Source organism: Alligator sinensis, unplaced genomic scaffold, assembly GCF_000455745.1.
Source record: "Alligator sinensis unplaced genomic scaffold, ASM45574v1 scaffold154_1, whole genome shotgun sequence".
Lineage (NCBI taxonomy): Eukaryota > Metazoa > Chordata > Crocodylia > Alligatoridae > Alligator > Alligator sinensis.
The window spans coordinates 1,344,523-1,371,223 of NW_005842072.1; the positions used below are offsets into that span (position 1 = coordinate 1,344,523).

Genomic DNA, 26,701 nt, shown 5'->3' on the forward strand with positions numbered 1-26,701 from the left:
AGAAAGTAGAGAAGTAGCTTGAAATTTATGCAGGTTTGGTAATATGTAAGAAAAAACTTTTTCAGATAAATATGTAAATATATATTATATTCAGATAAATGTTGAGTAAAGGAACAGCTAAAAGTTGATCTTCACTTCAGAGGACTGAGTGCAGGATTGCAGAACATAACAGGCCAGATTCAGGCTTGTTAATTATTTGTGAAAGTCACTTCAAAATGTTACCTACGTTACTTTTTGGCTTGTATTGGTGTAAGTCTGTCCCTATGAATCCTTAAATGGATTTGAAAACTTCACTGACACCCCCAGGTAGAATCTCTGGAGGATGGTAATGATGATGCTACAACCTACTCTTAAGAGCTGAACTAATTCCTCTGGCAAACCTACGTCTAAAGGCACTGAGCTGTACAAACTGTACCTTCCTATGCCCAGAGGGGTGAATCTCGCCCAATAAAATGCATCTAGGCAAGAGATAGAAGGATCAAGAAAAGATAAAATGTTAGCTAAGAATAGAGAGCTAAACTAAATTACAGGTCGTAATGACCCAAGAAAATCCAACTTAGACCATTATAAAGAGTTATCTTCAGTATGACTAGAGTCCTACTTTTCTATGTAGTATGAACCATGATGATATGAAGCAGAGGGAGCATTCAAAGATTGCTTGCTCCATCCCACTCCCTTCTTCCCCCAAATCTATTCATAGTATGGTTTGGTTAGTGTTAGAGGTACTTGGCAAAATATAGGCCAGTGGTTTTCAAACTGTGTTCCATAGAACCCTGGGGTTCCCTGATAGGCCATCAGGGGTGCCACAAAGAGATTGGGGGTAATGGTGAAATGGGCTAGGAGGTGATGCACCACCACTGTGGGGCCAGGTTGCCTGGCTCCACATCAGTCTTCAGGACAGGGGTAGAAGTTTCACAGCAGAAGAAGTAATATGAAAGGGATATGTGACTTTAGGAAGTTTAAAAACCACTGATCTAGACAAAAGATGTCTTTACACTTTGATACCCCTGTTCTTATCTTGTCATAATCCCACAGGTAAAGAGGTTTTATTTCTTACCATAGTAAATTATAACAAGGAAAGAGAATGCCCAGATTGTTTGAGATTTTCAGAAGTAAATTATTTACTGTTTATAAAGAGCTTGCTCCAAGCCCATTTCTCCATTGTCATGCACCTTGTGTTGTTATTTGCACCTATACAACATGGTTGTGAAATGTTGCTTAGAATCAGACGTGTAGGTTGTAGCCCTGTTGGTCTAAGGGCATAGGCAGATAACATTTTTTGAGTAAATCGAGAATGACATTTTTCCCTCAAGCCAGAAGCACAGGTCATCACCCAGTTAAACATGTAGGCAAAATAAGGTTTAGTGGGTGGAGTTGTCAATATCCCTACCAATAAACTGTTATGATTAGTTATGACAAAGAGATATTTTTAAGATACTAGAAAGTAGTCACATTTCTAGGAGAGACTGAAAGATTACTGTTATGCAAATATTAACTGAACTGGTAAAAATGTTCCTGGAAGTTCATTCATCCCTCCCCCTCAGCCTAATGGTCTTTAGACTTAAATAGATATGAATCCTGGCAGACTCAAGACCTAGAAAGCCTGGCCTTGTGCCAGATATCACATAGCTATTACATTCTAGTTAAAATATTTGGCTTCTTTTAAAATCCAGGGTACACTGAATTGATTCTAGCTTTAGCTTCACCAACAGCAAATGAAGTAACCCAAAACACACAATAAAACAAAAACAAAAAAGATCTCCCTTCACCTTATGACCTAGAGCTGGGCTGTCCAGTTAATTTGGTTGGTGGGCTGAATCCAGACAACAGGGCTCTTTCAGGCTGCATGACCCATCTGCAGTGGTGAGGCAAGCACCAGCAGCATTAATAGCCATGTGCTGACCATGCCACCACCACTTGTCCCACTACCAAAAGGCATGCTTAACAGGGATCTTGACCCAGAAATTCAGGAATAGGGTGAGCATCGGCAGCATTAGCCACTCTCCCTTCCCCACCCCAAGGGTTCTGGCCCTTTCAAGACATGGGGTAATGCTACCACCACTTGCTGTGCTGCAGGATTTCTAGTCTCATGGGTGATGATTTAACCACTCATGGGTTGATATTTAGACAACCCTAGCCTAGGTATTTGCATAATATGATGGTCATAGGATTAAAATCAGCAGTTGATTGCTGCATTGTACTTTCTACAAAAAACTTCTGGCATCTCATAATTCCTATAGATCTATACTTCCTTTGCCAATTATTATGCCTAATTCATAACCTGTGATGCCATAAAGATCTCTCAGAGCTTTACTTTTCCAGCATATGTAACCCACTGCTTTTACATCTTAGGTGTCAAAGGTGGAGCTAATTTTATTATAACAAATCATAAGTAGTTGTGAATTATTCATGGCTAATAGACTGTTTATGACAAAAATTGTAAATCGCCCCTAAATAAAACTTGGTTTGTAAAAAAAAAAACAACAAAGTTCATTATTCATCACTATTCACTCAGGAGTCTGGATGAATAAGTATGAGCCCATTGTTTATGATTCTGAACCATCCAGTTTGACTGTTTTGCTGTTAATGGTATGTGATTGGTTGCCTGAGTAGCTTAGCACTATTTCTTCCTTTATGATTGGATATCTGAAGCTTTGTAAAGATCATAATTGCAAAGAATAAATTCTCTTGTCCAAGCACAAATATCCCTATTTGCATATGAATATGGCATTCATACAAAGAGTAACCATTCCACCAAAATTTATGCAAACAAAAATCCTTGCACTATGAATGTTTGCAAACAGTGAATAACAAGAAAAAAAAAAGAATGTGTCTGAATCAAACAATGGATCACGATTTGAATGAATGCCTATCAGTGTTCCTGTGGAGTATTTATTCAGCTCTAGGCTTGGGGTTTGTTTACACAAGACAATGTGTTGTGTAAATTTGCAGACCATTGCAGACAATGGGGGTCAGTGATGGATGCAATGACCTTATGGGGGTGGGGGAGAGATTCTGAAAAGTAACTGTGACCAGTTTTTCCTTGCATATATTTGCAGCTAGGATGAGTTTGGGACCAGTTCAACTGTTGCTAACACATCCATTATCCCGGACATGTAGAAGTAGAAAGGCAAGCATCTATTTTAACATATCCCAGGGATATGTTACTGGGTAGCTACCATAAGAACTATCTGGCAATAAATCAGTAGAAGACTGTAGCAGGACTGGGCCCCAGGGGTGGCCATGATGCTCCCTGGTGGCCGCACAGCTCCTGTGCTCACTCTGGATTCCTGGGTCTCCTTCCTTCCCTCCTGCCTGCCAAAACTTGTTGTAGTTAGTTAAATTGATGGAAAGGGAGGTTTTCCAAAGATCCCAGGGTGAACCCTCATCCATACTCATAACCAGCAACTCCCTCCCAGACCCTACTAGTCTCAAACTCACCCCTGAGGCACTAGGTGGGCCCTCCTAGCCGGTCTGTGCTCCAGCACACTGATTGCCTTAAGGGCTAATTCTGTGGCCTCTGACCTCCCTTACAGCCATGCCCATGCCTCTCAGGCATTGCCAGTAATCACTCATGTGGCGCACTTTACCCCCTAGTCAATACTCAGTCACTACAGACCTCCACCCCTTTTCTTACTCTGGCCCCCTTAGCCTAGCCCATGGCGCCAGACCTGGCTTCTGGGTTCCAGCCCCTGTCTTGCCTTGCTGGGATCTGTTTTCACCCTTGGGCTGCAGGCCCCTGGCCCCGGTTCTCACCTCTCTCGGGCTGTGGTTTTTCTCCTCTTGGGCTTCAGGCCCCTGGCCCTGGTCCTTGCCCCTCTTGGGTTATGGTTTCCCTCTTGTTGGGCTGGTTGTCCCCTGGCCTTAGCTCCAAGCCTTGGGGGTGTAGTCTGGCCTTCTTGGCCTCAGGCCTGCTATTGACCCTCTTGGGCTTGCACTCTGGCCCTCTTGGCCCCAGGTTCTGATTGCCCAGAGCCCATGACCCTGGCTGGGCTCAAAGTCATCACACGCCTCTTGAGTAACACTGAGACGTCTTACCTTCCCTAATACACCTTACCAGTCCACCAGTCTAACTTCACCAAATAGTAAGCCCTTTGGCTACAACACAGGCTTTCCCATCTGGGCAAACAAACACTATGAAAGGAAAAGCATGCTACTGCTTTAAGAAGAAAATCTGTTCCCCAGCCCCCTCTCCCCCATCAAAGCAGCCCTCACTCCAGGAGCAGCTTCCACCCTGGGTTCCCCCCGCTACTCTGTTCTAGTTCACGTTCCCCCAGGTAGCTCGTGCCTGCCTGAGAGCTCCCCTCTGTAGCAGCAGGGCCAGACTGTCATCCAGGCTCTGGCTCCTGGGTTTATAAGCCTCCCCAAGCCCTGGCCCTGGCTCCCCAGCCACCCACAGGGGTTTCTAATCAGAGTCTGGTATCTAGCGCTCTGAGCAGCTTTCAACCATTGTTCTGGCTGCTTTGGCAGTGCCCTTGCTGTCTGTAGCAGGGCTCTGCCCTATTGCCCTATTATAGAACAGGAAGCACTGCAACAGGTACTGACAGTCTCTGGCCCCATGGCTGCCTATTCCCTGCAGCCAGCTCATCAAGTGTAGTGTTTCCCTCTGCCTGGGGAGCTCTCTATTGTATCTTTCCCCTTAAAGTAACAGGGAGCCCCTGTCTCCCTGTTACAAGGGCCACATTCATTCCTTATTTGCTTTCACGTGGTGAAGGGCCGCCATCAGCCTCATATCCTTCTACCACTTATCATCCTGAGCCTCTTGCTAGAACCCAAGTGCCCTCCTCTTGTAGGAAGGTTAAGGGGCTTCTTAAAAAGTTCTCTCCTTCATCAGAAATTAGATTCATATATAAAGGACCCTTGTTTGTAGTCTTACCTTCTCCATAATACAACAGGGGACTTAAACTAATTCTTTTAGAAAACATCCAATTTTAAAACAAATGTTTCTATTGATAAAGAATCCACCATGGTGCACAAAAAAGATACCAAGTTAAATTTGGCAAGATCTGTTCTCCTTAATCCTATGCTGATTGGCTGTTATTATATCTCCCTCCTTTAATTCTGTAATAATCAAGTCTCGTATTGGTTATTCCATTATTAAGTTCAGGGATAGTATCAAGTTTAAAGGGCTATACTTATCTAGCTTGTTTGTTTCCTCTTTTTAAGTTTTGGCACAAATGTATCTTCCTACCCATCTTCTGGAACTTCCGTGTCATTCCAAGAGTCAATGAGATTACATTAATTGTTCAAAAAGCTCTTCAGCCATTTCTTTTAAGTTATCTGGAGTCACCAGCTCCTGTTTAACATGGTCTTCAGCTCTCCCTGAAATAAAAATGTTTAATCTTTTACTATAATTATTTTATCTGTTTTCTCCAGGTACATTAGGAACCCCAGCCCTATTCCTCACCTTCATCTTTGGCTGACTTTTCCCAAATCTATCTCAGTTCCAGTCTGTCAGGGAATTGAACCCTTTCTGGAACAAGTGCATGCACTTGACATCTATTACTTTTGAAATTACTACAACTTGAATCTTACTTCCCAAGCTATCTTACTGGGTCCCTGAGCAGCTTTGGAGAAAGGAAATATTCTCCCAGTTCGTCCAGTTCTTCAAAATTCCTTCAAAATCCCAGATAGTGACTACTGCAGTGTCTTTGCTGGCCAAAAAACTAGTCCTGTGTTAAACCCAGTGATGGGGAAGGTGGAAGTTCCTAATCCATATATGAGAGGAAATGCAGGCTTGAGGAGCAGGGTTTATATAACTTCCCTCATGCATGGAAAATTCAATAGCATATTTGAGTTTCACTGGCCTTCCCACTTATTGAGGTGATGCTTTCACATATAGATTCCCAGAAAGGGAAAATGACCATAAAAGAACCACAGCCCTCTTTTCCTTTTTTTCTAGCCTTTGAGTTTACAGAAGTTAAATTGCCAGAAAGGGGTAAGTTTTATAGTGGTCAAGATTTAAGGTCTTCATACAACAGAAAGAACAACTTTATTACCACCATTACAGTTTACCACACCTTCAACTCTCCTCTGAAATATGAACTTTCATTTCTACCCAAGATAACTTTTATAATCTTTTCCCCTGTGCCTAAAGAAGGGTGCTTGTGCCTGAAAGCTTGCAATTAAAGAATTTTATTTTTTTTTTTGGCAAAAATCAACTTGGTCTAATAAAAGATACCACCACTGCCACAAATTCAGATTCCAATTTCATTACTGCACTCTTGTCTTTTATACACAGTTCATTATTATAACCTTGTTTTATCATATGGTCCTGCCATTAAACTGTAGCATTTTATATCTGATCTACTAATTGCCTTTTTTAGGTGTTGCGCTTTCTACCAAAAAGGTGTGAGAAAACCATTTTATTTTGTTCTGAAATAAAATATGTTATAGACTAGTCAGCCTAAAAGATATTGGAGCAAATAATCAATCTGTTTGTAAGCACCTAGATGATAAGGTGATAAACAAATGCCAACATAGATTTGTGAAAAGCAAGTTGTGTTAATCCAACCTATTTTCTTGCATGACAGGGTAACAGGCCTTGTGGATATGACAGAAATACTTTTGGAAGTACTGAAGCACGGATCAGTACAGGCAATTACTGCACCATGCACACGGTCATGGTTAGATTTCACTGCTAAGTTGCTGTAGCCGCACACTATCAGGGGAACACTTGACGTAACTGGCGATCACGTGTAGGCCCACATGCTCACTCTGTTGCCATAGTGTGCCATACAGTGATGTAGTACGTCACTATGTCTGCATAGGGTAACATGTAGACACAAACTAGGGTTGGGTATGCAACTGGTTGGAAAACTGCATTCAGAGAATAGTGATCACTAGCTCACTCTTCACCTGGAAACCTTGTATCAGATGGAGTTCTGTCATGGTCTTTCTTGGATTAGGTACTATTCCATATGTTTATCAATTTCTTGAAGCTATAAAAAAGAATACTCATTACTTTTTTTAGACAATCTTAAACTGAAAGGCATTGCAAGTGCAGTAGAGGATACAGTTAGGTTCTAAAATGTTCTCAATGTTCTAAAGAGATGGTCTGAAATAAATAAGATGAAATTCAGTAAGAACAAATATTGCACTTAGGTAGGCATAATCAACTGTACAAATAATAAATTGGGAAATGACTGGCTATATAGCAGTTCTGCAGGAAAGTTCTAGGCAGTTTATAAATCATAAATAGAATATGAGTCAATAATGCCCTACTATTTAAAAAAGCATTATACTAGGATGCATAATTAGGAATTTCACATGCAAGACATGCAGCAATTCTTCCACTAAGTCATTGGATATGGAATTCTCAAAAAGTGATATGTAGGTTAGACACTAGAGGAAAATGTCCAACTGTAAGGATATTTAAGCCGTGGAATAACTATAGAGAGGTTGTGGAACCTCCATCACTGAGGTCTTTAAGACCAGGCTAGACAAATAATAGTCAGGAGTGATTTAGTTGCTATTTATCCTGCCTTGCAACAAGAAAATGAACCATGTGACCCCTTGAGGTCTTTCCCATCCTTGTTTTCTATGATTCTAAAGATAGGTACATCAAAACAATTTTATGCCCGTAATTTATAATGTACTGCAGATGTGGATAACTATTTTTCAGTTTACTTTGAGCAGCGAAATCAAGGGGGAAAGTGTTCACTTAAATTTATACTACCAGAAAGTTAACTTCACCTAATGATCAATTATCTAATATCCAATATCCTTTGGATAATTCCTTTGGATAATTTAGTCAGACTAAACCAGTTGGTCCTTTTACTCTAGTCTAGAAAAGGTATGAGAGCGGAAGTTATTAAATAAGATTAGAAAGACTGGAAAGAGGGAGAGGTAGAGGCTCACAAGAAGTAAGTGTGGGGCACTATGTATTGAAAATAAATAACGTCTGATGACAAGGAACTAGAGGGTAGGGCTGTGTGAAGCTTTGGGTGCTGATTCAATCTCGAGGAGATTCAGCACAATTCAGCAGCCGAATTGCTGAATCTGAATCAAATTGAGAGACCAATAAAAAAGTCCAAATCAATTCAAAGCCTCAGAATCGATTCACAAAAAGATTCAGAGGAGATTCAGTGATTCGGCAATTCAGGCAGTCCCTGCTTGCCGCCACAGGGAGCTGGACCTGAACTCCATGCTGGTAAGTAGGGGGTGGGGGTGGTTGGAGGAAGGGGGTGCTCCAGAGGGCCTGGGGGAGGGCAGCAGGGTGGCGAGTGCAGCATTTGCAACGCAGGGTTTGCAGCTGGCTGGACACTCTGGTCAGGGTAGGTGAGGTGTGCATTTTCCCCCCCCCCTCCCGGGGGGGGGGGGGGGGCCTCCTTGCTGCCCCGTGCTGTGTGAGGGGCTGTCATGAGCCTCCATCCCCAACCCACTCTCCTAGCTCCATCGATGGCTGCCCGCCCAGCCCCAGTGACCCAGCTCTTTAAAAACAAACAAACAAACAAAAAAAAGCCCCATGCTCACCAGCTACTGCAGTTGCCATCAGGGCTTCTGGGGGCTCATGGCAGAGCACCCCCCTACACAGTGCAGGGCAGTGGGTACCACGCCCTCTGGCCTGGCAACAGCTGGTAAGTGCTGGGCTTTTTTTTTTCTTTTTTTTTTAAAGAGCCAGGGTGCTGGGGTTAGGCGAGGCAGCTATTAACAGGGCTGGGAGAGTAGGCGGGGGATGGGGCCTGTTTGATTCGGAGATTTGGCCGATTCGGTGGCAGCCAAATCTCTAAATCAGATTCAGCCAAATCAATTCAGGACAGTGATTCAAATCACCAAATCAAATCACTGTCCCCCGAATCAGAAGAATCCGAAGCGAATATTATCCACTTTTCACAGACCTACTAGAGGGTATTAAAAGAAGATCCTAATTATTTTACTGTTTTCAAACTTTCAGACTATAAGTTTGTAAGTGGTTGAGATATCCATGTGCAGAAAGTGTGTTCCTAATCCCTTTCAGAACATTTTGTTCAAGCACTCCTATTTATCCAGCTCTACATGTTTGCAAGTCAAGTGTTTTGAGGACAGAGCTACACAAAGACTTGCTTCAAATCCATTCTATATTAATTATACTGTTTTATTCTGCCATAACTTATAGCATAGAATGTTTCCTTTCATACAGGCAGTATCCCAGAATACTTCACAGAGTTAAATAATGCATTTTATTCAGTCATGTTGTTGTGCCAAATTTTGAGGTAGTTTTTTTTTTTATAAATAGTTGAAAGCAGTGATAATAATTACTCATAGATGGTGGGTACAGTGTTACTATTATCCCTAAAAATTTCCTGAGATTCTCATGCAAGCAGCAAGATTTGCATTTCCCATGTTGCTCTAATTGCTGCCTTACCACACCACTTCATAAAAAAATAACCTCTCTACTTTTATCAAAATGCTGTGGCTCATTTTCACTGGAGCTAGAGATGGGGTGTCTCCAGTGTACCTCCTGGGATCCCTCCCAGGGTGGCAGGCACTCTTAAAGCTTCTACTCTTCAACAATGATGTCTAGCAGGCAGAAGGATTTTGTGTTGCAACTGTACAGCTGAGGCTCCATTGACACATTGCCCCTTTACCTCCTTTCCAACATCTAGGCGTCTGGGAGGAGATCAGTCAGGCAAGAGATTGATCAATGTCCAGGTAAAGAAGGCAATATCTAGACTAGACTCCCTCTGTAACCACCCTGGCCCTAACACATGATGCTAAAAGTTCATCACCTCATGGTGCTGAGACCCATCCATGTTCACATCAGGAGAAAAGAGTGGGAGCAGCCCAGTTCCTCCCTCAATCCCATTCCTAACTAGTGTTTTGCAGCTTAAGAGATAGAACTCTATGCTATTGTTCTGAAGGTGTTTTAGGGTTCAAAGCCTGCTGTTTAGGAGGTCACAGCTGTACATAACAGCATTTGATTTTACCCTGATATTAAAAAAAAAAGGCTTAAGAAATTGCAAACCAAACACATAATGAGCAGGGTGGGGGGAAGATGCCACTAAGCACCAAAGGGGTAGGGTGCCAAGACGGGGTGGGAGGGGAAGGGGGTGGAGTCTTATCTGCTTCTCGGACTTAGAGAGGACCCAGCTGCTACTGCTGCAGCATGCTTCATTGGTCCAGGTTATTGCTGTTATAACAGCAGCGTAAGGTCCATGCACCTGGCTGCTACTGGAACACCAAATGGTGTGAGGCTGCTTCTGCTGCTGGGACTCAGACTGCACAAAGGGGGCAGCTGTTCTGGTACCCGCACTGAGTTGGCACCTGGGGCTGGTGTCCCACTCACCCCCCCAACCATGCCATGCTATTATGAATAACAATGAAGAGAGGGAAAAAAATAAACCTACAAACTTTTAGGTTACAAATTCAAACACTCCTCTCATATTTCTCCCCAAGCAACCTTAATTTGCCTCCTTGTGTGTATGCATTAGGCTCTGTAATCAAATGATAATATTCAGTTTTTACATAGTACTTAAAATTTTCCATCACTGGTTTTCAAAACCGTATATTTCAAATGGCTATTCACTCTACCCATTTTACAGAAGAGGAAACTGAATCACTGAGCAAGGGAAGTGACTTGTCCAAGATTACAGAGAAGGTTAATGGCAGAGTCTGGAATGAAGCCCAGGTCTTCTGAACCCAGCTGGCCACATTGTCTCCCTGAAGATCTGTGGCTCATTTAGTGCACAAGATGTAGAGAGAAATTGCCAAAGGAGAGTTGCGCAAGCAACCAACTGTAAATCTGGGATTTCCTGGTGTTTTTGAGTGCCAGAAAATATTTTTTTCTGTTCCTTTAACATTTTTGTATATAATAAATGTATGTTTACATGATGGATTGGAACGACTTCAAATAACCTGGTCCAGCTCGCCAAAGCAGTGTTCCCATGCATGGGTCTACAAAGGGAAGTCAAATGAGCCTTAACAGTATCTTAATATAGCTGGATTGTTTTGTCTGTGATAACTAAATTGATGGTTTTAATTTTACTTTGTTTGCACTGTGAATTTTTTTATTTGATACTCTCTTTTTTAAATTTAGAGTGTTAATCTAAATTGCAAATGTAATATACACTTTAGCATAATGAGCTTTAACAAGTTCTCTAACAAGAACATTGGAAATTTAGGTTTAATACCATTTTTATGAAAACACTGCAAGATATTACCATGTATATGAATGGGAAAATGAAAATATGTTGTCTTAAAAATGGCTTGAGGTCACAGGTGGCTATCCATGAATTTAGGAGTTGTAGTGTTATTGGATGTTCTTTCCATATTAGTGCTATACATCCCTCTTTGAAAAGGTTACAGGCATGAAACATAAGTCACTGCTGCTAGGATCATCACTAATTGCTTTCTAGGTATCTGCATGTGCCTAAGGGAATTGTATTGTGTTAGAAACAATATATAGATTCACCTTTTAATAACTTTACCAGAGCACCATTCCAGTAAGCTAGAGACAGAGATGCTTCTACAAGTTTTCAGAGGAGAGTAAAATTTTGTAGTAACTTGTACCCTGAATCCGCAACTTGTTTCTGCCTTTAGATTTCTGCATAGAGCTAGTTGCAGGACCAGGGCCATATCCAGTAATATATATAAATCATGTCATGCAAAATGGTCAGAAAACAGATATGAACGTCAAAGTTGTACTCACTTGATATTCTGTAGTACTGCAAAATATATTACAGGTCTTGCCTTGCTAGAAGAATCTACTGGTTCAGTTATATTGATTTTAAAATTATTGAATTAAACTAGTGAAAATTGTAAGAGCAGATATCCAGGTTGTAGCCATATTGGTCTAGAGGCAAATGAAATCAGAACTTGTGGTAGAGGTAATATCTTTTATTAGACAAACTAGAAATTTTGCAAAAAAAAAAAATCTTTATTTGCAAGCTTTCGGGCACAAGCACCCTTCTTCAGGCGTAAGAGAACAGATTGTAAAAGTTCTCCTGGGTAGAAATGAAAGTTCATATTTCATAGGAAAGCTGAAGGTGTGGTAAAATCCCCTGTTTGGAACAGTTCATTGTATCCAGATTAGGCTCAGAGAAAAGTTGGAATAGTGTGGTTACCTCAAAGTTGTTTGGGGGACTGTATCAAAAGCCTTGCTAAAGTCAAAGTATATTGCATCTACTGCTTTCCCCACATCCACAAAGCCATCATCTCAACATAGAAGGCATTGAGGTTGGTCTGGCATGACTTGCCCTTGGTGAACTTCAGTTGTGCTTTGGCCTCCCTGAGTTCATCCCTGCAATATGCCCAAGCAATATTCTTGTCCTCCCTAGTCAACTGTCTACGCGTCCTCTTCTTATAAACGTCCTTCTTGTGTTTAAGCTCATTGAAGAGTTCTCTGCTAAGTGAAGCTGGTCACCTGCCATATTTGCTATTCATGAAGATCAGGATGGTTTGTTCCTGTACCCTCAGTAAGGTTTCTTTAAAATACAACCAGCTGTCCTGGACTCCTTTCCCCCTCAGACTGGCCTCCCAGGGGATCCTGCTCATTTGTTCCCTGAGGCAGTCAAAGTCTGCTTTTCTAAAGTCCATGGTTCATATTCTGCTGCTCTCCTTTCTTCCTTTTGTCAGGATCCTAAACTCCATCATCTCATGGTCACTGCTGCCCAGCTTGCCATCCACTTCTACATCCCCCACCAATTCTTCCCTGTTTGTGAGCAGCAGATCAAGAAGAGTACAGCCCCTAGTTGGCCACTTCAGCACTTGCACCAGAAAGTTGTCTCCAACACTCTCCAAAAACTTCCTAGATTGCCTGTGCACTGCTGAATTGTCCTTCCAGCATATGCCAAGGTGATTGAAGTCCCCCATGAGAAAAAGGGCCTGTGATCTGGAAACTTCCACACGTTGTCTGAAGAAGCCTCATCTACTTCATCCTCCTGGTATGGTGGTCTATAGCAGACATCCCCCATGACATCACCATTGGTGCTCTCCCCTCTGACCCTAACCCAGAGACTTTCAACAGGCCTATCTCCAGTTTCATACTGGAGCTCTGAGCAATCATACAGTTCTTTTATATACAGTGCAACTCCTCCCCCTCTTCCTTGCCTGTCCTTCCTGAAGAGTTTATACCCATCCATGATAGTGCTCCAGTCATGTGAGCTGTCCCACCAAGTCTTTGTTATTCCAATTGTGTCATAGTTCCTTGACTGTGCAAGGACTTCCAATTCTTCCTGCTTGTTTCTCAGCAGAATTCTCTGTTTGTGTACAGACAGGGGTAACTAGCTGATTGCCCTACTTTCTCCCTAAGAATGAGGAGGCTTTCCTTGTTGCCCACTCATCCTTCTGGTTTCTCCCAGTCTCCCACCTCCCCACTTATCTCAGTGCTTTGGTCTCCATCCCTTGGTGAACCTAGTTTAAACCCTACTCACTAGGTTAGTGAGTCTGTCTGCAAAGATTCTCTTCCTTTTCTTTGTCAAGTAGATCCAGTCTTTTCCTAGCAATCCTTCTTCTTGGAACAACATCCCATGCTTGAAGAAACTGAATCCCTACTGGTAACACCACCTGTGCAGTCATGCATCGATCTGAAGGATGCATCTGCTCCTGCCTGGGCCCTTCCCCTTAACTGGAAAGACTGAGGAAAGCACCACCTGATTCCCACCCCACCCCTTTCATTCTTGTTCCCTGAGTCGCTCTTGATCTGCTCAAGGTCACCCCTGGCAGTGTCATTGGTACCCACATGGAATAGCAGCATGGGATCAGACAAGTCCCAGTAATCAGAGTAGTCAGAGGGTAATCCCAGTAGTCAGAGGGTCGGACAAGTCCCAGTAATCCTTCCGTGACATCTTAGATCCAGGCTCCAGGCAAGCAGCAGACCTCCCAGGACAATAGGTCAGGCTGGCAGATGGATCCCTCCATCCCCTGAAGAAGGGAGTCTCCAACCACCACCACCTGTCACTTCCTCTTCGTAGCAGTGGTCTCAGTCCTCCCCACCTTAAGACTTAATAGTACTTAAAATCATTAAAACTAAATCCACCCAGCTTTCAAATATGAATGTTACAGCTTAGCATTTAACTTAGCTTGGATAATGAAATTAGAACGGTTGTGATTAAGTGAATTGTGGCACTGGAGAAAAGGTTTATGCTATGTAGATTACCATTGGTCCTGATTCTGCTTTGACATACACTGATTTCAATCAGCAGTAATGTCTTTTAAGTCAAAGAAGCCATACTGATGAGAACCCAGAGCAAGTAAGATGAATCATTGGCATGACTCTCCATGAACAGAAATATATCTAGCATCAGTACATATATCTTCAGGAAGCAGCATCAGCATTTATATAAATTTCAGGGAGCCTGAAGGTCTCTTGTCAATGGAAGTCATTGTAGAAGTAATCGTGGATGCTGGATCAGGGCTTTAGGGCCCTGCTACATGTTCAAATGAAAGCTGGATAGGAACCAGCTATAGAGTTGTTGCACATTTTCAAGCACCAACTTGAAAGCTGGTTGGCTTTCTTTATATTTGGATAGTCATTTGTATCATGTGCTAATTACTTTGGAATTATCGCTGCTCTAAATTTATTGAATGATTAACCAGTGAATTGTGTAATATATATAATGTGTAGTGGGGACCTTAGTTTATTGTGCTTTCTGATTCTCATACATAAGCCAAGTAATGCAAGATTTAGGTTGTAAATACTTCAGAGGAATGTTTGAACTCAAACTGTTTTCCCTGGTTGGATTTGATTTTATTCATGGCTGTCATGAAAATGTTTCTGCTTAAGATTAAATTTAGAGGGGGGAAACAACTAAACTGGTGTGAACATTCAAAGTAATAAAAAGCTAGACTATTGCCAAAAAGGTGGTGTCTGAACTTATTGAATATATTGACTTTATAACAATACTTTATTCAGTATGTTTGATATGTATCATGTATTTTCAATCTCTAAATTGGAGTATACAGGTAAAACCCTTGTGATTTGGCAAGTGTCTGATAATGCCATGTTTAAAAAATGTTGTAATCTATTTGTTAGGGGCCAGCCAAGGATATTTTTCTATTTTTCCCTCTGTCATGAATGCTTAAGATTTTTTTTTTTCAACTTTCTCTGAAAGCCTTGGGATGTTGGCCACAACTGAGGCTGTGGGTTTGTGACTGAAGCACATTGATGTTTCTACCAGTACTTAGAAAACTCTTCCATTCAGGATCATACCAGTTGCCAAATCTGGAGTCAAAAAAGTATTTTTCCTCTAGGTCAGACTGGCAAGGATTGGCAGGTTTTTTCCTTCCTCTGCATGGTCAGGCATGGTCCTATTTCTAGGATCCTCTGGGCCTATATTAACTAACTACTTCTTTATCACTGCAGTGGCAGGGCATTATCCTCATTTCCTCTTCTTTTCTTATGATATGTTATAGGGTATGATTTGGATTTGTGATTTTGGATGACCCTTGGATTCTTCAAAATTCCATGCAAATCTATGAGAAGATTGGACATTTTTCCCAAATCTCCCCCACACCTGCATGGAAATTGATTCAGTGGCCCAGGAGGCCCTTCTAAGTGTCCTGTATACATGAAGGAAAGGAAGTCAGATTCTAAGCACTTGAGTAATGTAGTTCTTTGTGTGCTTGTTCATATGCATAGGTCTCTCTTGGAATGCCTTTTCCCATGCTGTCAAGATCAGAGTCTTTTGGCCAGCCATATCTGTTGGGGACCTGTATGTAGATATTTCAATCAGATTCACACTGTTCCAAATCCACTCCTTTTCCCTTTCCCTCTGCAAGGTCCCATCTCCTCAGAGACTACTATATCAGGGAATGCAATTATTTCTACTTCTTGGAATAAAAGATTATCCATTTCAATTTTAAGAAAGGGGCTTCTATTCCAGCTACTTCTTGATATCATAAACAAAAGGAAGTTGTCTCCTTATGTGTTAAAGAGAGTTCAAAGTGTTCATTCATTGCATAAAGTTTATAATGTTGATGCTTATCAAATTACAAACCAGTTTTTGAAATCTAGAGATGGAATTGACTTGCAAGGGCATGCTTCTATATAGTGAAATATTTTGCATATAGGAAGTATTTATGCTTCCTGATCATTCAGCAGAAGTGTCACCCAGAGCTGTAAAGACATAGCTGGGTCCCTGGGGGCACCTGCCACACACAGGGCAGTTTCCACACTGTGCAGTCATAGTTGTGCAGCTGTGGCAGCAACCATCTTTTTCTGCTGGCTCCTATGGCAGTTGCCCTGATCTCCCTACCCTGGTTATGCTATTGCCAGACTGAGAACACGTTGCTTTAACAGATTCAGCCAAATCCAAACACCACAGTACAGGCATGCCTGATTCTTCTCATTTTTATGGAATTTTTCTGTCATGCAGCCTGCCAAATTATGCCTATGTTGTATGTTGGTTTGACTGAAAACTTGGTTTGTATTCTGAGCCAATATCACTTAAACATGCCTTTTCTATTGTGCCAAACAGTATTTATTCCCCAATATTGGAAGAAAGATTCCAGCCATACGTGTAAGGGAGTATCTTTTGCATTGCCTCGTCCATGAAGAATCATAGTGATATATACAACCTTTTTAGATTGTGTGGAATGGACAGATCATTACTGGGCTCTACACTACTAAAATGGTGTGCAGCTGCACATGTGTTGGAACTCAAAGAAGTTTGCAAAATCTGCGCATACATGCCTTCAGCATGTTCAGAACCAGTCAATTAACATCACAACTGACAACGTAAGTGCCTTGGTCTATCTGAGCAGATAGGGAAGAGCAAGGTCATCCCCAATATGTCAGGAGGCAGTTCAATTATGGAAGTGGTATAATTATCACTGGATATTCCTTATTGTGATTCACCTCCCAAGTCTGCAGAACATCTTAGCAACGAGGCTGCAGATATTTTTTGTCTGTGCATGAATGGAAAACTAGTTACAGATAATGTTTTCAAGGAATGAGATTACCTTTCAATAGTTCTTTCTGATAGACAAAAACTGCAGGCTGTTTGTGGAACAGGGGGAGATAAGGCATAGTCCAGAATCCCTTTCAAATGAATTTTTAATTTAGTGGTCAACAGAACTGTATTCATAGCCTCCAAATGCCTTAATTTCCATATTGCCAAAACAAAACAAAAAATAACCCACCCCCCAAACAAACAGACAGGATCATCTTAATTGCTACTTTCTAACTAAAACAGTCCTGGTACCCACATTTGATGCTGCTGTCAGTTTGTTTCCTGAGGACTTTGACTCTCCTTACCATGCCTAACACAACTCAAGGCATGAATACTTCACCAGGACCTATCTTTGCTCCACTTTGCAGCCTGATTACTAGATAGATGTCAGATCTAGAAGGTTCTTCTTTACATTTTCATAATGGATTCACATAAGACAAGACTCCATTAAGCTGACTTTATATAGGTATATGGAAAAGATTTTTTGATTGGTGCAAATAAAGACACTTGTAGCCTATGAGACCAATTGCCTTACCATTTTAGAATACCTGTTTTCTCTGAAAGATGTGGGTTTATCCATTAGTTTGGCTAAGGTACACATTTCTGTGCTTCATACTCTTATTAAAAATATATATGGATGTCTCACTTTTCTTTGTAATTATTTTGAAGAGATTTATTAAGATTTATCTATTAATCTGTGACAGGCCTTCAGTGTTGTGTTATTCTGTATGTAATCCTAATGCGCCTCCTTCTGAACCTATAGAAACCTATTTATTTCCCCTGTTTATCGAGACCCCCTTTTTGGATATGCTCAAACTCTTGTGGAAGGCCCTTTTTATATAGTTTAGTAGTCTGATAAAGTATTTCTCCCCCTCCCCCCCGCCCAATCCAAAATTTCTGTGTAAATTGACTACACAGATTCATGTGAATCAAATGATCCACTCACCTATATTTTTTCCTAAACCTTATTCATGTAAGGAAGAAATTTGGTTGCATACACCAAATGCAACCTTTTAATTTCACATAGTTAATTTTTTCATAGCCTCCCTAAGATTTTCTGCAGCAGTTTTGGAGAAGGAGATTTCATTTGAGTTTCAAGCAAAAGACTATAGAGATTTCAGTTTGTATTACAGCTTCTTATGATGCATTAATTTCAAAACCCCATCTTACCTTAGAGCTAATTCCACTAGAGCTTTAGCAGTTTCTATAGCTTTCTCGAAAAGTATCCTGTTGTAGACACCTGGAAGTCAGACACTTGGGGGTCATTTCATATTTTTACAGAAACACTGTCCATTGTAGTGGCAACAAGGTCAGATATTTCTTTTGGCAGACCTGAATGATAGTCACTCTTCGGCTACACCACAAGCATGTTTCTTCTTAGATCAAGTCACTGCTTATGAGTCATAAAGTCCAGAATACATATATAGACAAGCCGTCCAAGAAGAAACATTACTTATCTGTACAGTACTTTGAGATATGTTGTCCAAATATATATTCCACAACTCGTCCTCCTTCCCTCTACTCCAAAGTCCTATAGCATTTGAATTCTGTGGAGAAAGGACTCTGTGGAGGAGTCACAGTTGGGCTGTTGTCCCCTTTATTCTCTCAGGGTGGAGTAAGAGGCAGCTCAAAGACACATGTGCAGCCCCAGCACTGTTGACCAAAATGCTGATCTGACATGAAAAATATATAAATGGACAATACACATTGCAAAACACCAGTTATTGTACAGGTAAATAACTTTACCATCCATTTGATCATTTGTATCTGATCCTTTTTCCTTACAAATCAAAGAAAATATACCACCTCTTTACTACTAATTGAAACTCTAGTATAACTACCTGCTATCATTCAGATATTCATTTTATAAGAAAAGATCTGAACTTTGAATTTTATTTAGTTAAAATATTCTGTTAGCTGTTCATTTGAAATGGTGACCTTTTCAAGATGAATTATAAATGGATTAGAATGAAGGTTTTCTTGTGTCTAATAGTATTTTATGGTTGAAAAATCCTAAAGATAATAAACAAATTATTTTGACTAAAAGGCTGTTGTTCAATTTGCGTCTTTTGCAGTGTTACAGGAAAGATGCTGTAACATGCATTCATTTGTTATTGATTCATTAGAGGATTATTTTCGGAATAATGTAAATTGAACTGCAAGCCAGTTTCTATGTTGTATTAAAAAGGAAACATGTAGTATAGGCTGTGGTTAATGCTTTGCATTTCCTGATGTCTTCTGAAACGTAAAAATCTACAACAAGCAGATATGTAATACGTAACTGGTATGAAGATTCTATTCAGATTTAAGCGCTTTAGTTTGCTTTTGAATCTTGCTATTTTCTGCATTTGTTTTGACTGCTCTCATCATTCAAGATTGACGCTTGGATGGGTGTGTAGGAGGAAGCAGCAGCAGCAGGCTTACAGCTTGCAGACAAAAAAAAAATCTGCCTTATCTGATGGCTATTATTGAAAATGCGAGGTGTAGCCTAGGCTGGGTAATGAAGGGGAGCGAGCGAGGGGGAGCAAGGAGCATGGAGCTGCATACTGATGAGTGTAGGAGTACTTGATAAAAAGAATTCTTGCTGCTGGCAGTGCATTGCTCATTGTGGAGTATTCCAACAATCACATATAACGGAGAACAGCTTAGCTGACAGCTTGATATGTCTTTTTTTTTTTTTTTTTTTTTTTTAACTGTATGACGTACTGGTCTGTAGTAAAGATTAATAACTAAGAAATGTTGAGCTAGGATCAGATCTTACTCTATAGGCTTCCCTGTAAACTATGTTTTACTTCTGACTTTCTTGCTGAAAACATTAATCTGTCAAGCTGGCGGGCTCCTTTGATAACAACTTTCCCAGGAACACGATGTGGCAATGCCACCTCTCAGCCCAGGACTACCGCTATTATCCAGTGGATGGCTACTCGTTGCTTAAACGCCTCCCTCTTCACCCTCTTACAGGACCCAGATGCCCTGTTCAGACAGTGGGACAATGGTTGGAAAATATTGGGCTACCTCAATATGAGAACCACTTGATGGCTAATGGATTTGACAATGTACAATTTATGGTAAGAAACCTTCTGTATATAGCTGTCTATAGACGCTGTAGCTGCTTTTTTGTCTGTCTCTTCTGTGATCTTAAATAGCTTAGAGCTATTCTGTGTTGCTGTTAGTGCTTCACTTTTCTACATATAGCTTAATAAATATGTAAAATATCCTTAAGATAAAGTTACAAAATATATACATGTTGACAAAATACTATCTATAGCCAGGGACATGGCAAAGAGAAATCGGGCATTATGGTTCTTTCCCTCCCCATATCAATCTCCAGATTTGTTTTGTTTTTTTTTAAGTAGAAATCCATAGAACTTCTAGACCATCCTTGGGAGGGGGCAATTCCAGTGTACAGAAAGGCTGGCCACACCCCTGTCTGCCGCACATCACATGCTATTACTTTTATTTAAACATTACTACCAAGATGATAGTTAAATAACACGACACAACATTGATATATTAAGATATATTTTAATTATGGAGAGTTATTTCCTAAATTTCTCCAACTCCTAACTAATTCTGGATTCTATAGTAAAGTGCTTTTGTGCTTTAGGTAATCAGTTAATACGATTCATTGATTGAAACTTGCACTTTGAACAGGAAAGCAATAGTAATCCTTTGAAAGGTTGCTTACCACTTTCCTAGTTAAACTAAATATTTAGTATATACTAACAAATGGACAAAAGTATTTAAGACACCTCAGTATTTAGGATATTCCCAGGAGGAATGAAGCGCCTTTAAATATAATTTATACACACTTTCTTCTGAAATTAATGCTGGCAGTAAAGGAAAAGCTAACACACAGAATCACTGCATAGACCTGTTTTTACCTGTTCCTGTGTTAAAGACATTATATATGTAGTTAAAAAAATAAATAATCACATTGTTATAAGATAGAAAAGTAATTTTTATTATCCATGAATTAAGGTATTTGTAAATATTTGAATCCTTGTACAGCTCTAATGCTACTATAATAATTAACAGTAGCAAACTGCTATATATGCTCTGTGTGTGTATTTATATACACATACATAACACATACTATATAAGATGCACAAATTGACAAAACCAGCACCTTAGTTATAGTTAACCATTTCAAGTTATTTTTCTAATAATAATATACAAGCAATTGACTAATCAGGAAATTGTGAAAGATCTATTTATTTTTATTTTCATGGATGAATATTTTGCATTTTTCTTTCTGCCACTGTATAGCTGCTGTGTGATATTTTCAACTGTTACCCCTTTAAATATTCTTAATTTAAAAATCCTAAAACATAAGACTTTAGCAGAAAAAAACCCACAATTTAACTTGCAGGTTCCAGCCGCTCAGTATAAGTTTTAAAGTAGATTTCAAGTCATTCTAGGCAAAAATAAATAAATAAATAAAAATCAACTATTGGTACCTTTCATGGACTGCAGCTTTAGAGTTACATAAGTAAAGGAGTATTCAGTCATAAAAAGATTACAAAAAGAGAAACTCTTCAGAAGAGGACGTAAGAGGAGTAGGTAGCATAGCAAATGCTCTATGAGGTAAAGAATCAACCTAGGAGACCCAAGTCTCTCACTGACATACTTAGGTGTACATATGTATTTCAAAACAAAGTTCTTTTGATAAATTTCCAAACCAAACTTTCAGATACCTTAGGGGTTAAGCTCTGCCTGTGCACTTGTCTTGTACCTACAGCTTCCTGCTCAGCTTGGTCTAGTTCGTGTCTAATTTAGTTTCTTCTTGAATACCAATCACCATAAAGTACCCAATTTCCCCATATTAATTAGGGTTACAGGCATTTAAATGGGAAATTAGAACCTTCTATTGAATCTAATGTTTAGACAAAGAGTGAGAAAAATTGTAGTAATAAAATATTGATATAGTAATAAACAGTAATAGTAATAAAATGACAAACATTTTACAACATGTACAGTATTATTATAGAGTGTAGTTTATAATCTGGGAAACACATACAGTAAATTTGATATTCATACTACAACAAATAGTAACCAGAAAACCATACCAATAATAATATATAAAAAATTTATGTACATCAGCATAATGTAACAAGTCTTGCATGAAGTAATTCAAAAAAATGTTCACTGGAATGTTCCTTTCCAAAAGGAGTAATGAAGTAATTTGCATGAAGTAATTCAAAAAATGTTCAAAGGAATATGTTCCTTTCTAGCCCAAAATCAGAATATAAAATCAAATTTGATATATAGATATCAAAATTCTAGATGCTAAAAGGAAAAATTAGGTATCTAATTTAAATGCACTATGTTATATTATTCTTAATAAAGAAGAATGCTTTTGCTTTCATGAAAGTTGTTTGTTTGTTTGTCTATTTTATATAAAGTAATTTATGAATTACAGATTTGGATAAAATAGCTTGGCTGTTTCCCACTGACAGATGCTATTATTTTAATGCAATGAAAAATCAGTTTAACATATTTGTTCTTCATTTTGTACCATATTCCTGCTTTTGCTTTTCTGGAAGCACATTCTGACCTGCATTTCTTCATCTTGTTGCCTAAGCAACGACCACCACATTCCCATTAAATGTAATGTAGTAGTACAGGTCTTACTAGATGTTTAGAACTGGAAAAGGAATATCACAATAATATAATTAATGTTGATGGAAATAGCATATCATAAGGGAGCACAAACATATCTTATGTAGGCAACAGCAAAGTTATACTAATTAAATTAACATTATAGTAACTAAGGTATTCTTCAGATAAAAGGAGTTCATGCTAAATCATTCATTAGAACCAAAGGAATTATTATATCTGTGGGTTTTTCAATGTAGAATAGTTCTGCAGTTAACTACCTTGAGAATTAATCAGAGTTATTTGTACTGTTTTCTGTGCATGGCCTAAAGAAATTACCTCTTTACCCATGAACTTTACATTTTGAAGTCCTACTTTTGTCCAGTAGTTTGTCAGTTCATTTAGGGGGGGTTATTTATTTTACTATTGTTTTAAAGTATAGCAACTAAAGTTGCTTTTGCTCTTAACAAGCTTGTTTCTATTTTTAGTGTTTTTGTGAATGTAGCAGGTAAAATTTCTGCCATACTATTATTATTCTAATGCAAGAGCATTTAGCCAGCCACGTATATATAGATTCAGTACCAAGACTTGGCTCAAAGCCACTTTTGGAGATGGAGTCATGTCCAAAAATGTCCAGTCTTCATTGCCACTAGTAATTTTGTCAAACTATAGGTTGTTGTATTCTTTAGATGGAAAACTTTGAAATAGCAGGGGTTGTTATAATGCTACTCTATAAATGGTAGAGACACTGATAATATTGAAAATCTGAAGATTTTCTTTAATCTTTAAAAGGATTGAATCTTTAATGTAAAGATTAGTTTGCAGTTCAACCGACTCCCAGACAGTGGACCATTTACGTCTTGATGATTAGCCCAACTGTAATTATGGTAACTTCTTTGTTGTACACATTGAGAAAACTTGAACTAATGGCATATGTTTTGGTGCCTGGGTCTGCTCTAAGTGGTAGCTTTTATGCAAAGTTACGGGAACACTGAAACGTGTCTGGCAGGAATATTGCTTTGGGGAAAGACAAATAAAACAATATCATAAATTGATTAGAACCTCTACTTGTGTCTGTAACTGGAGCTTTGGAACTAGATCAAAGACACTTGTATGAGTTGGATGCCCCTTCACACTGATATATCAGATCACAATATCCACCAGGTGCTAGTAATGAAGGTCTGAATGACCACGTATTTGTACTTTTTCTCAATAATTTGAAAGATCTTTAAATCGGATCACTTGCTTAGTATTACAGTTTGACAAAATTATCTTTGATTTGGACCGATAAGCACTATGTGGAAAAAAGTACAGATCAAAAACCCAAAGTGTCAGAGGAATTTAAGAAGAATATGTGGAATTTGGTATTATGGACAAATTCTTTTTGTATGTTCCTACACTCATTCTTCACTAGTAACCATTAATTGAGCACATCAGTCATTTCAATCACTTTTGACATTATAACTAAAGCTTCCCATCATCATATTCCAACACTACTAATGTACTGTCAGATATGTGCCCCTTCTATCCAAAGATTTAACAGGCTTCCATGCCTTTAAAATCTGAACATCTCCCACATATTAATACATTTATCTCCACTTAACAGCTGGGAAACTGATGCATAGAGAGATTAAGGACCAGATTTTAACAGTAACACTGAAATCAAGGGTACATAGTTGCCTATTCCTTTAAATTACTGGCCCAAATTGACTAGTGCAAGGTCACAAAGTTTGTGACATGGCCAGGAACTTAATAGAGTGGCCACATCTTAACCTGGTAAACATACTGACCCTAGCAATGATGCCCTCAAGCACACTGTGCTGCTACACATACACTGCCTCCTAAACCACATACAGTGTACTTGCATCCCTGCAGAGCCATGAGTGGGCTAATTAGAATGGGGACTGTCTCCCAGCGGTGCTAATTATCCAGCCTAAAGTGCTCTGGAGATACTATTATGCTGCTTCCAAGCACGGTATATTTTCCATGCAGATGTGGCCTAGATCTCCTGAGTCCCCACTCAGTGCCTTAATTACAAAGCCTTATCCTGTTATCCAGGAGCACATAGATTTCATACAACATAGGTCTAAACAGAGTTTTCTTAACTTCTCATTAAATTAATGAAAGACATAGGTGCCCTGGACCTCCAGAAATCAGACCACCTTTACTTCGGGGCCATTTTAGGTAGCTGTTTGAAAATGTTTTCCTGTGTCCCCTAATCACAGCAATTGACTTTCTCTCTAGGACCATGTGCATTATTGAAGTACTCATTTAAATTATTTTTTATTTGAACTCTTTCCTTCCTAATGGCTGATTTTGGAATATAAACATTTATTGTACTCTCAAAATTATGTAACTCAGTGAAATTGTTTCTTGGGACTGCCTGTGTGAGATCATGGTTTGTTATTAGTCTTAGTAGTTCAAGCTTTTTGTTCTTGTAGTGTATTGAGCTTAAAATATGCACTACTGTAGTATACAGAGATAGGGTTAAATTCCTTCAGTTCAGTATGTTAGCATATTTAGGTAGCACAATTACATTGATTAGCCTAGCAGTAAAAAATCTTAGAGCACGTGTAAGATTTGTTGTTGTTGTTACCTTGTTATATCAGCATAGGCAAATATAGCAACACACATTTGGTATTTCTGAGCTCAAATAACTGAAAAACATTAAATGTGATATGTTGAATCAAGACTTTCTCTAGAATAATGAATATTAAAATAAGAGATATCATGCCAATAGAGTAGTCTTTTGACATATTTATTACTGGCAAAATAATAAGGGTTGTCTCTGCTCATATTGAAGATGAGAACAAAAAAAACTTTCAGGGGTTTGGAGTGACTATACCTGAAATGTGTATAATGCTGCTAGTCAGAATTAGGAAGGATATAGAAAAACTGGCAAAAACCATGAAGAAAGGCAACAAAAATGATATAGAAATTAAAAAGGCAGAAAAAAGGGAAAATTAGGAGAAATTGTCCTGCATAAAACAGAAGACTTGAGGGACATGTGGTCACTTTTTTTGTATGTTAGACAAAAGAAAGAAATTATTTCCCATGTCTCTGTAAAATGATAGAAGGGCTAGAAGCCAGTGGCCTGAATCTACTAGTAAACACTGGAAATTATGACCTATATTACCATGTGAAATTAATACCCCCAAAAATTATGCACTGAAGCAGACTTAGGAGAAGCTGGTCAAAGCATCATTAGGTATGTTAATATTTTAAAACCATATTGCCTAATAAGAAGAGAATAGTTGGAGGTTTAGACCTGTAGGTAAACTCACCTTATCCAGTGATTAACTGAGAGCACTTTTTAACTACATAAAGGATGGAGCTAGTAGGAAATAGTAATACAGTGAGACTTGCCTACAAGTAATTAGCTTTTTGAGAAACTAAAGTAGTTGTGGGGAAAGATTAATCAGTAGAGGGACACAAGACGGAATCTTCATACAAAAGGGAATCAGATCAGTGTTTCTCTCCCTGTGGGTCGCTACCCAAAGGTGGGTCACAAGAATATATGAAAGGGTTGTGAACAATCATGGAAAACATGGATGTTCTCCTTTAAAGGAGAAAAACATGGGAAACCACAGGTTTCCCCTTGCAGGCAGCAAGCTACTTAAACACTTTACTGGGTCAGGACAGGCCATCGATATTTATAAATGGGTCCTGCTACACAAAAAGTTGAGAACCACTGAATTTGAAGACATAGAAAAACCTTAGGTGGTTATGCGACCAGGTACTTAAAGCAGGTGAAATGGAAAATAAATTACATCTAAAATGGAAAAAGAGAAAGAGAAAAGATCAAGCGTGAAAAAGTAGTTGCATAATGAAGGGGGACAGCTGAGGCACCAACGCTGGGCACTGAACCTGGCAGGAGAAGGGCGGCACTAAATATCAGCAGCTCTTATGCTGGCCCACCCACTGCTGGCAGCAGCATAGCCATTAATGCTGCCCTGTAAGCCACAGGCAACCAGGGTGCTCAAGTGTTCTATTATGTCTCCAAATAAAAGGCATAAACTCCAAGTAAAAGGGCTGTGAGAAATTTCAGCGGCCATTCCATTTAATTTCAGATTTAGATGTTTCGATGGTCAAAACATCGAATCCAAAACAAAATGCAGGGCTCCGAAACAGCTCTGAAATGAAACTGACCATCCAAAATATTTAGGAAATTTTCTGAAACAATTTGGATGTTTCCAAAAAGTTTCAGATGTTTCAGAGCTGTTTCGAAGGTG

At 39.4% G+C, this 26,701-nt stretch overlaps 1 protein-coding gene across 1 annotated transcript in view; it reads left to right on the forward strand.

Moving 5' to 3' along the window:
- Nucleotides 1–26,701, forward strand: part of LOC102373566 (ankyrin repeat and sterile alpha motif domain-containing protein 1B) — a 628,604-nt gene that overhangs the window by 525,060 nt on the left and 76,843 nt on the right. Inside the window, exon 9 of the mRNA XM_025204190.1 lies at nt 19,833–19,939. Coding sequence (XP_025059975.1) covers nt 19,833–19,939 — 107 coding nt within the window. The remainder of the gene's footprint in view (nt 1–19,832; nt 19,940–26,701) is intronic.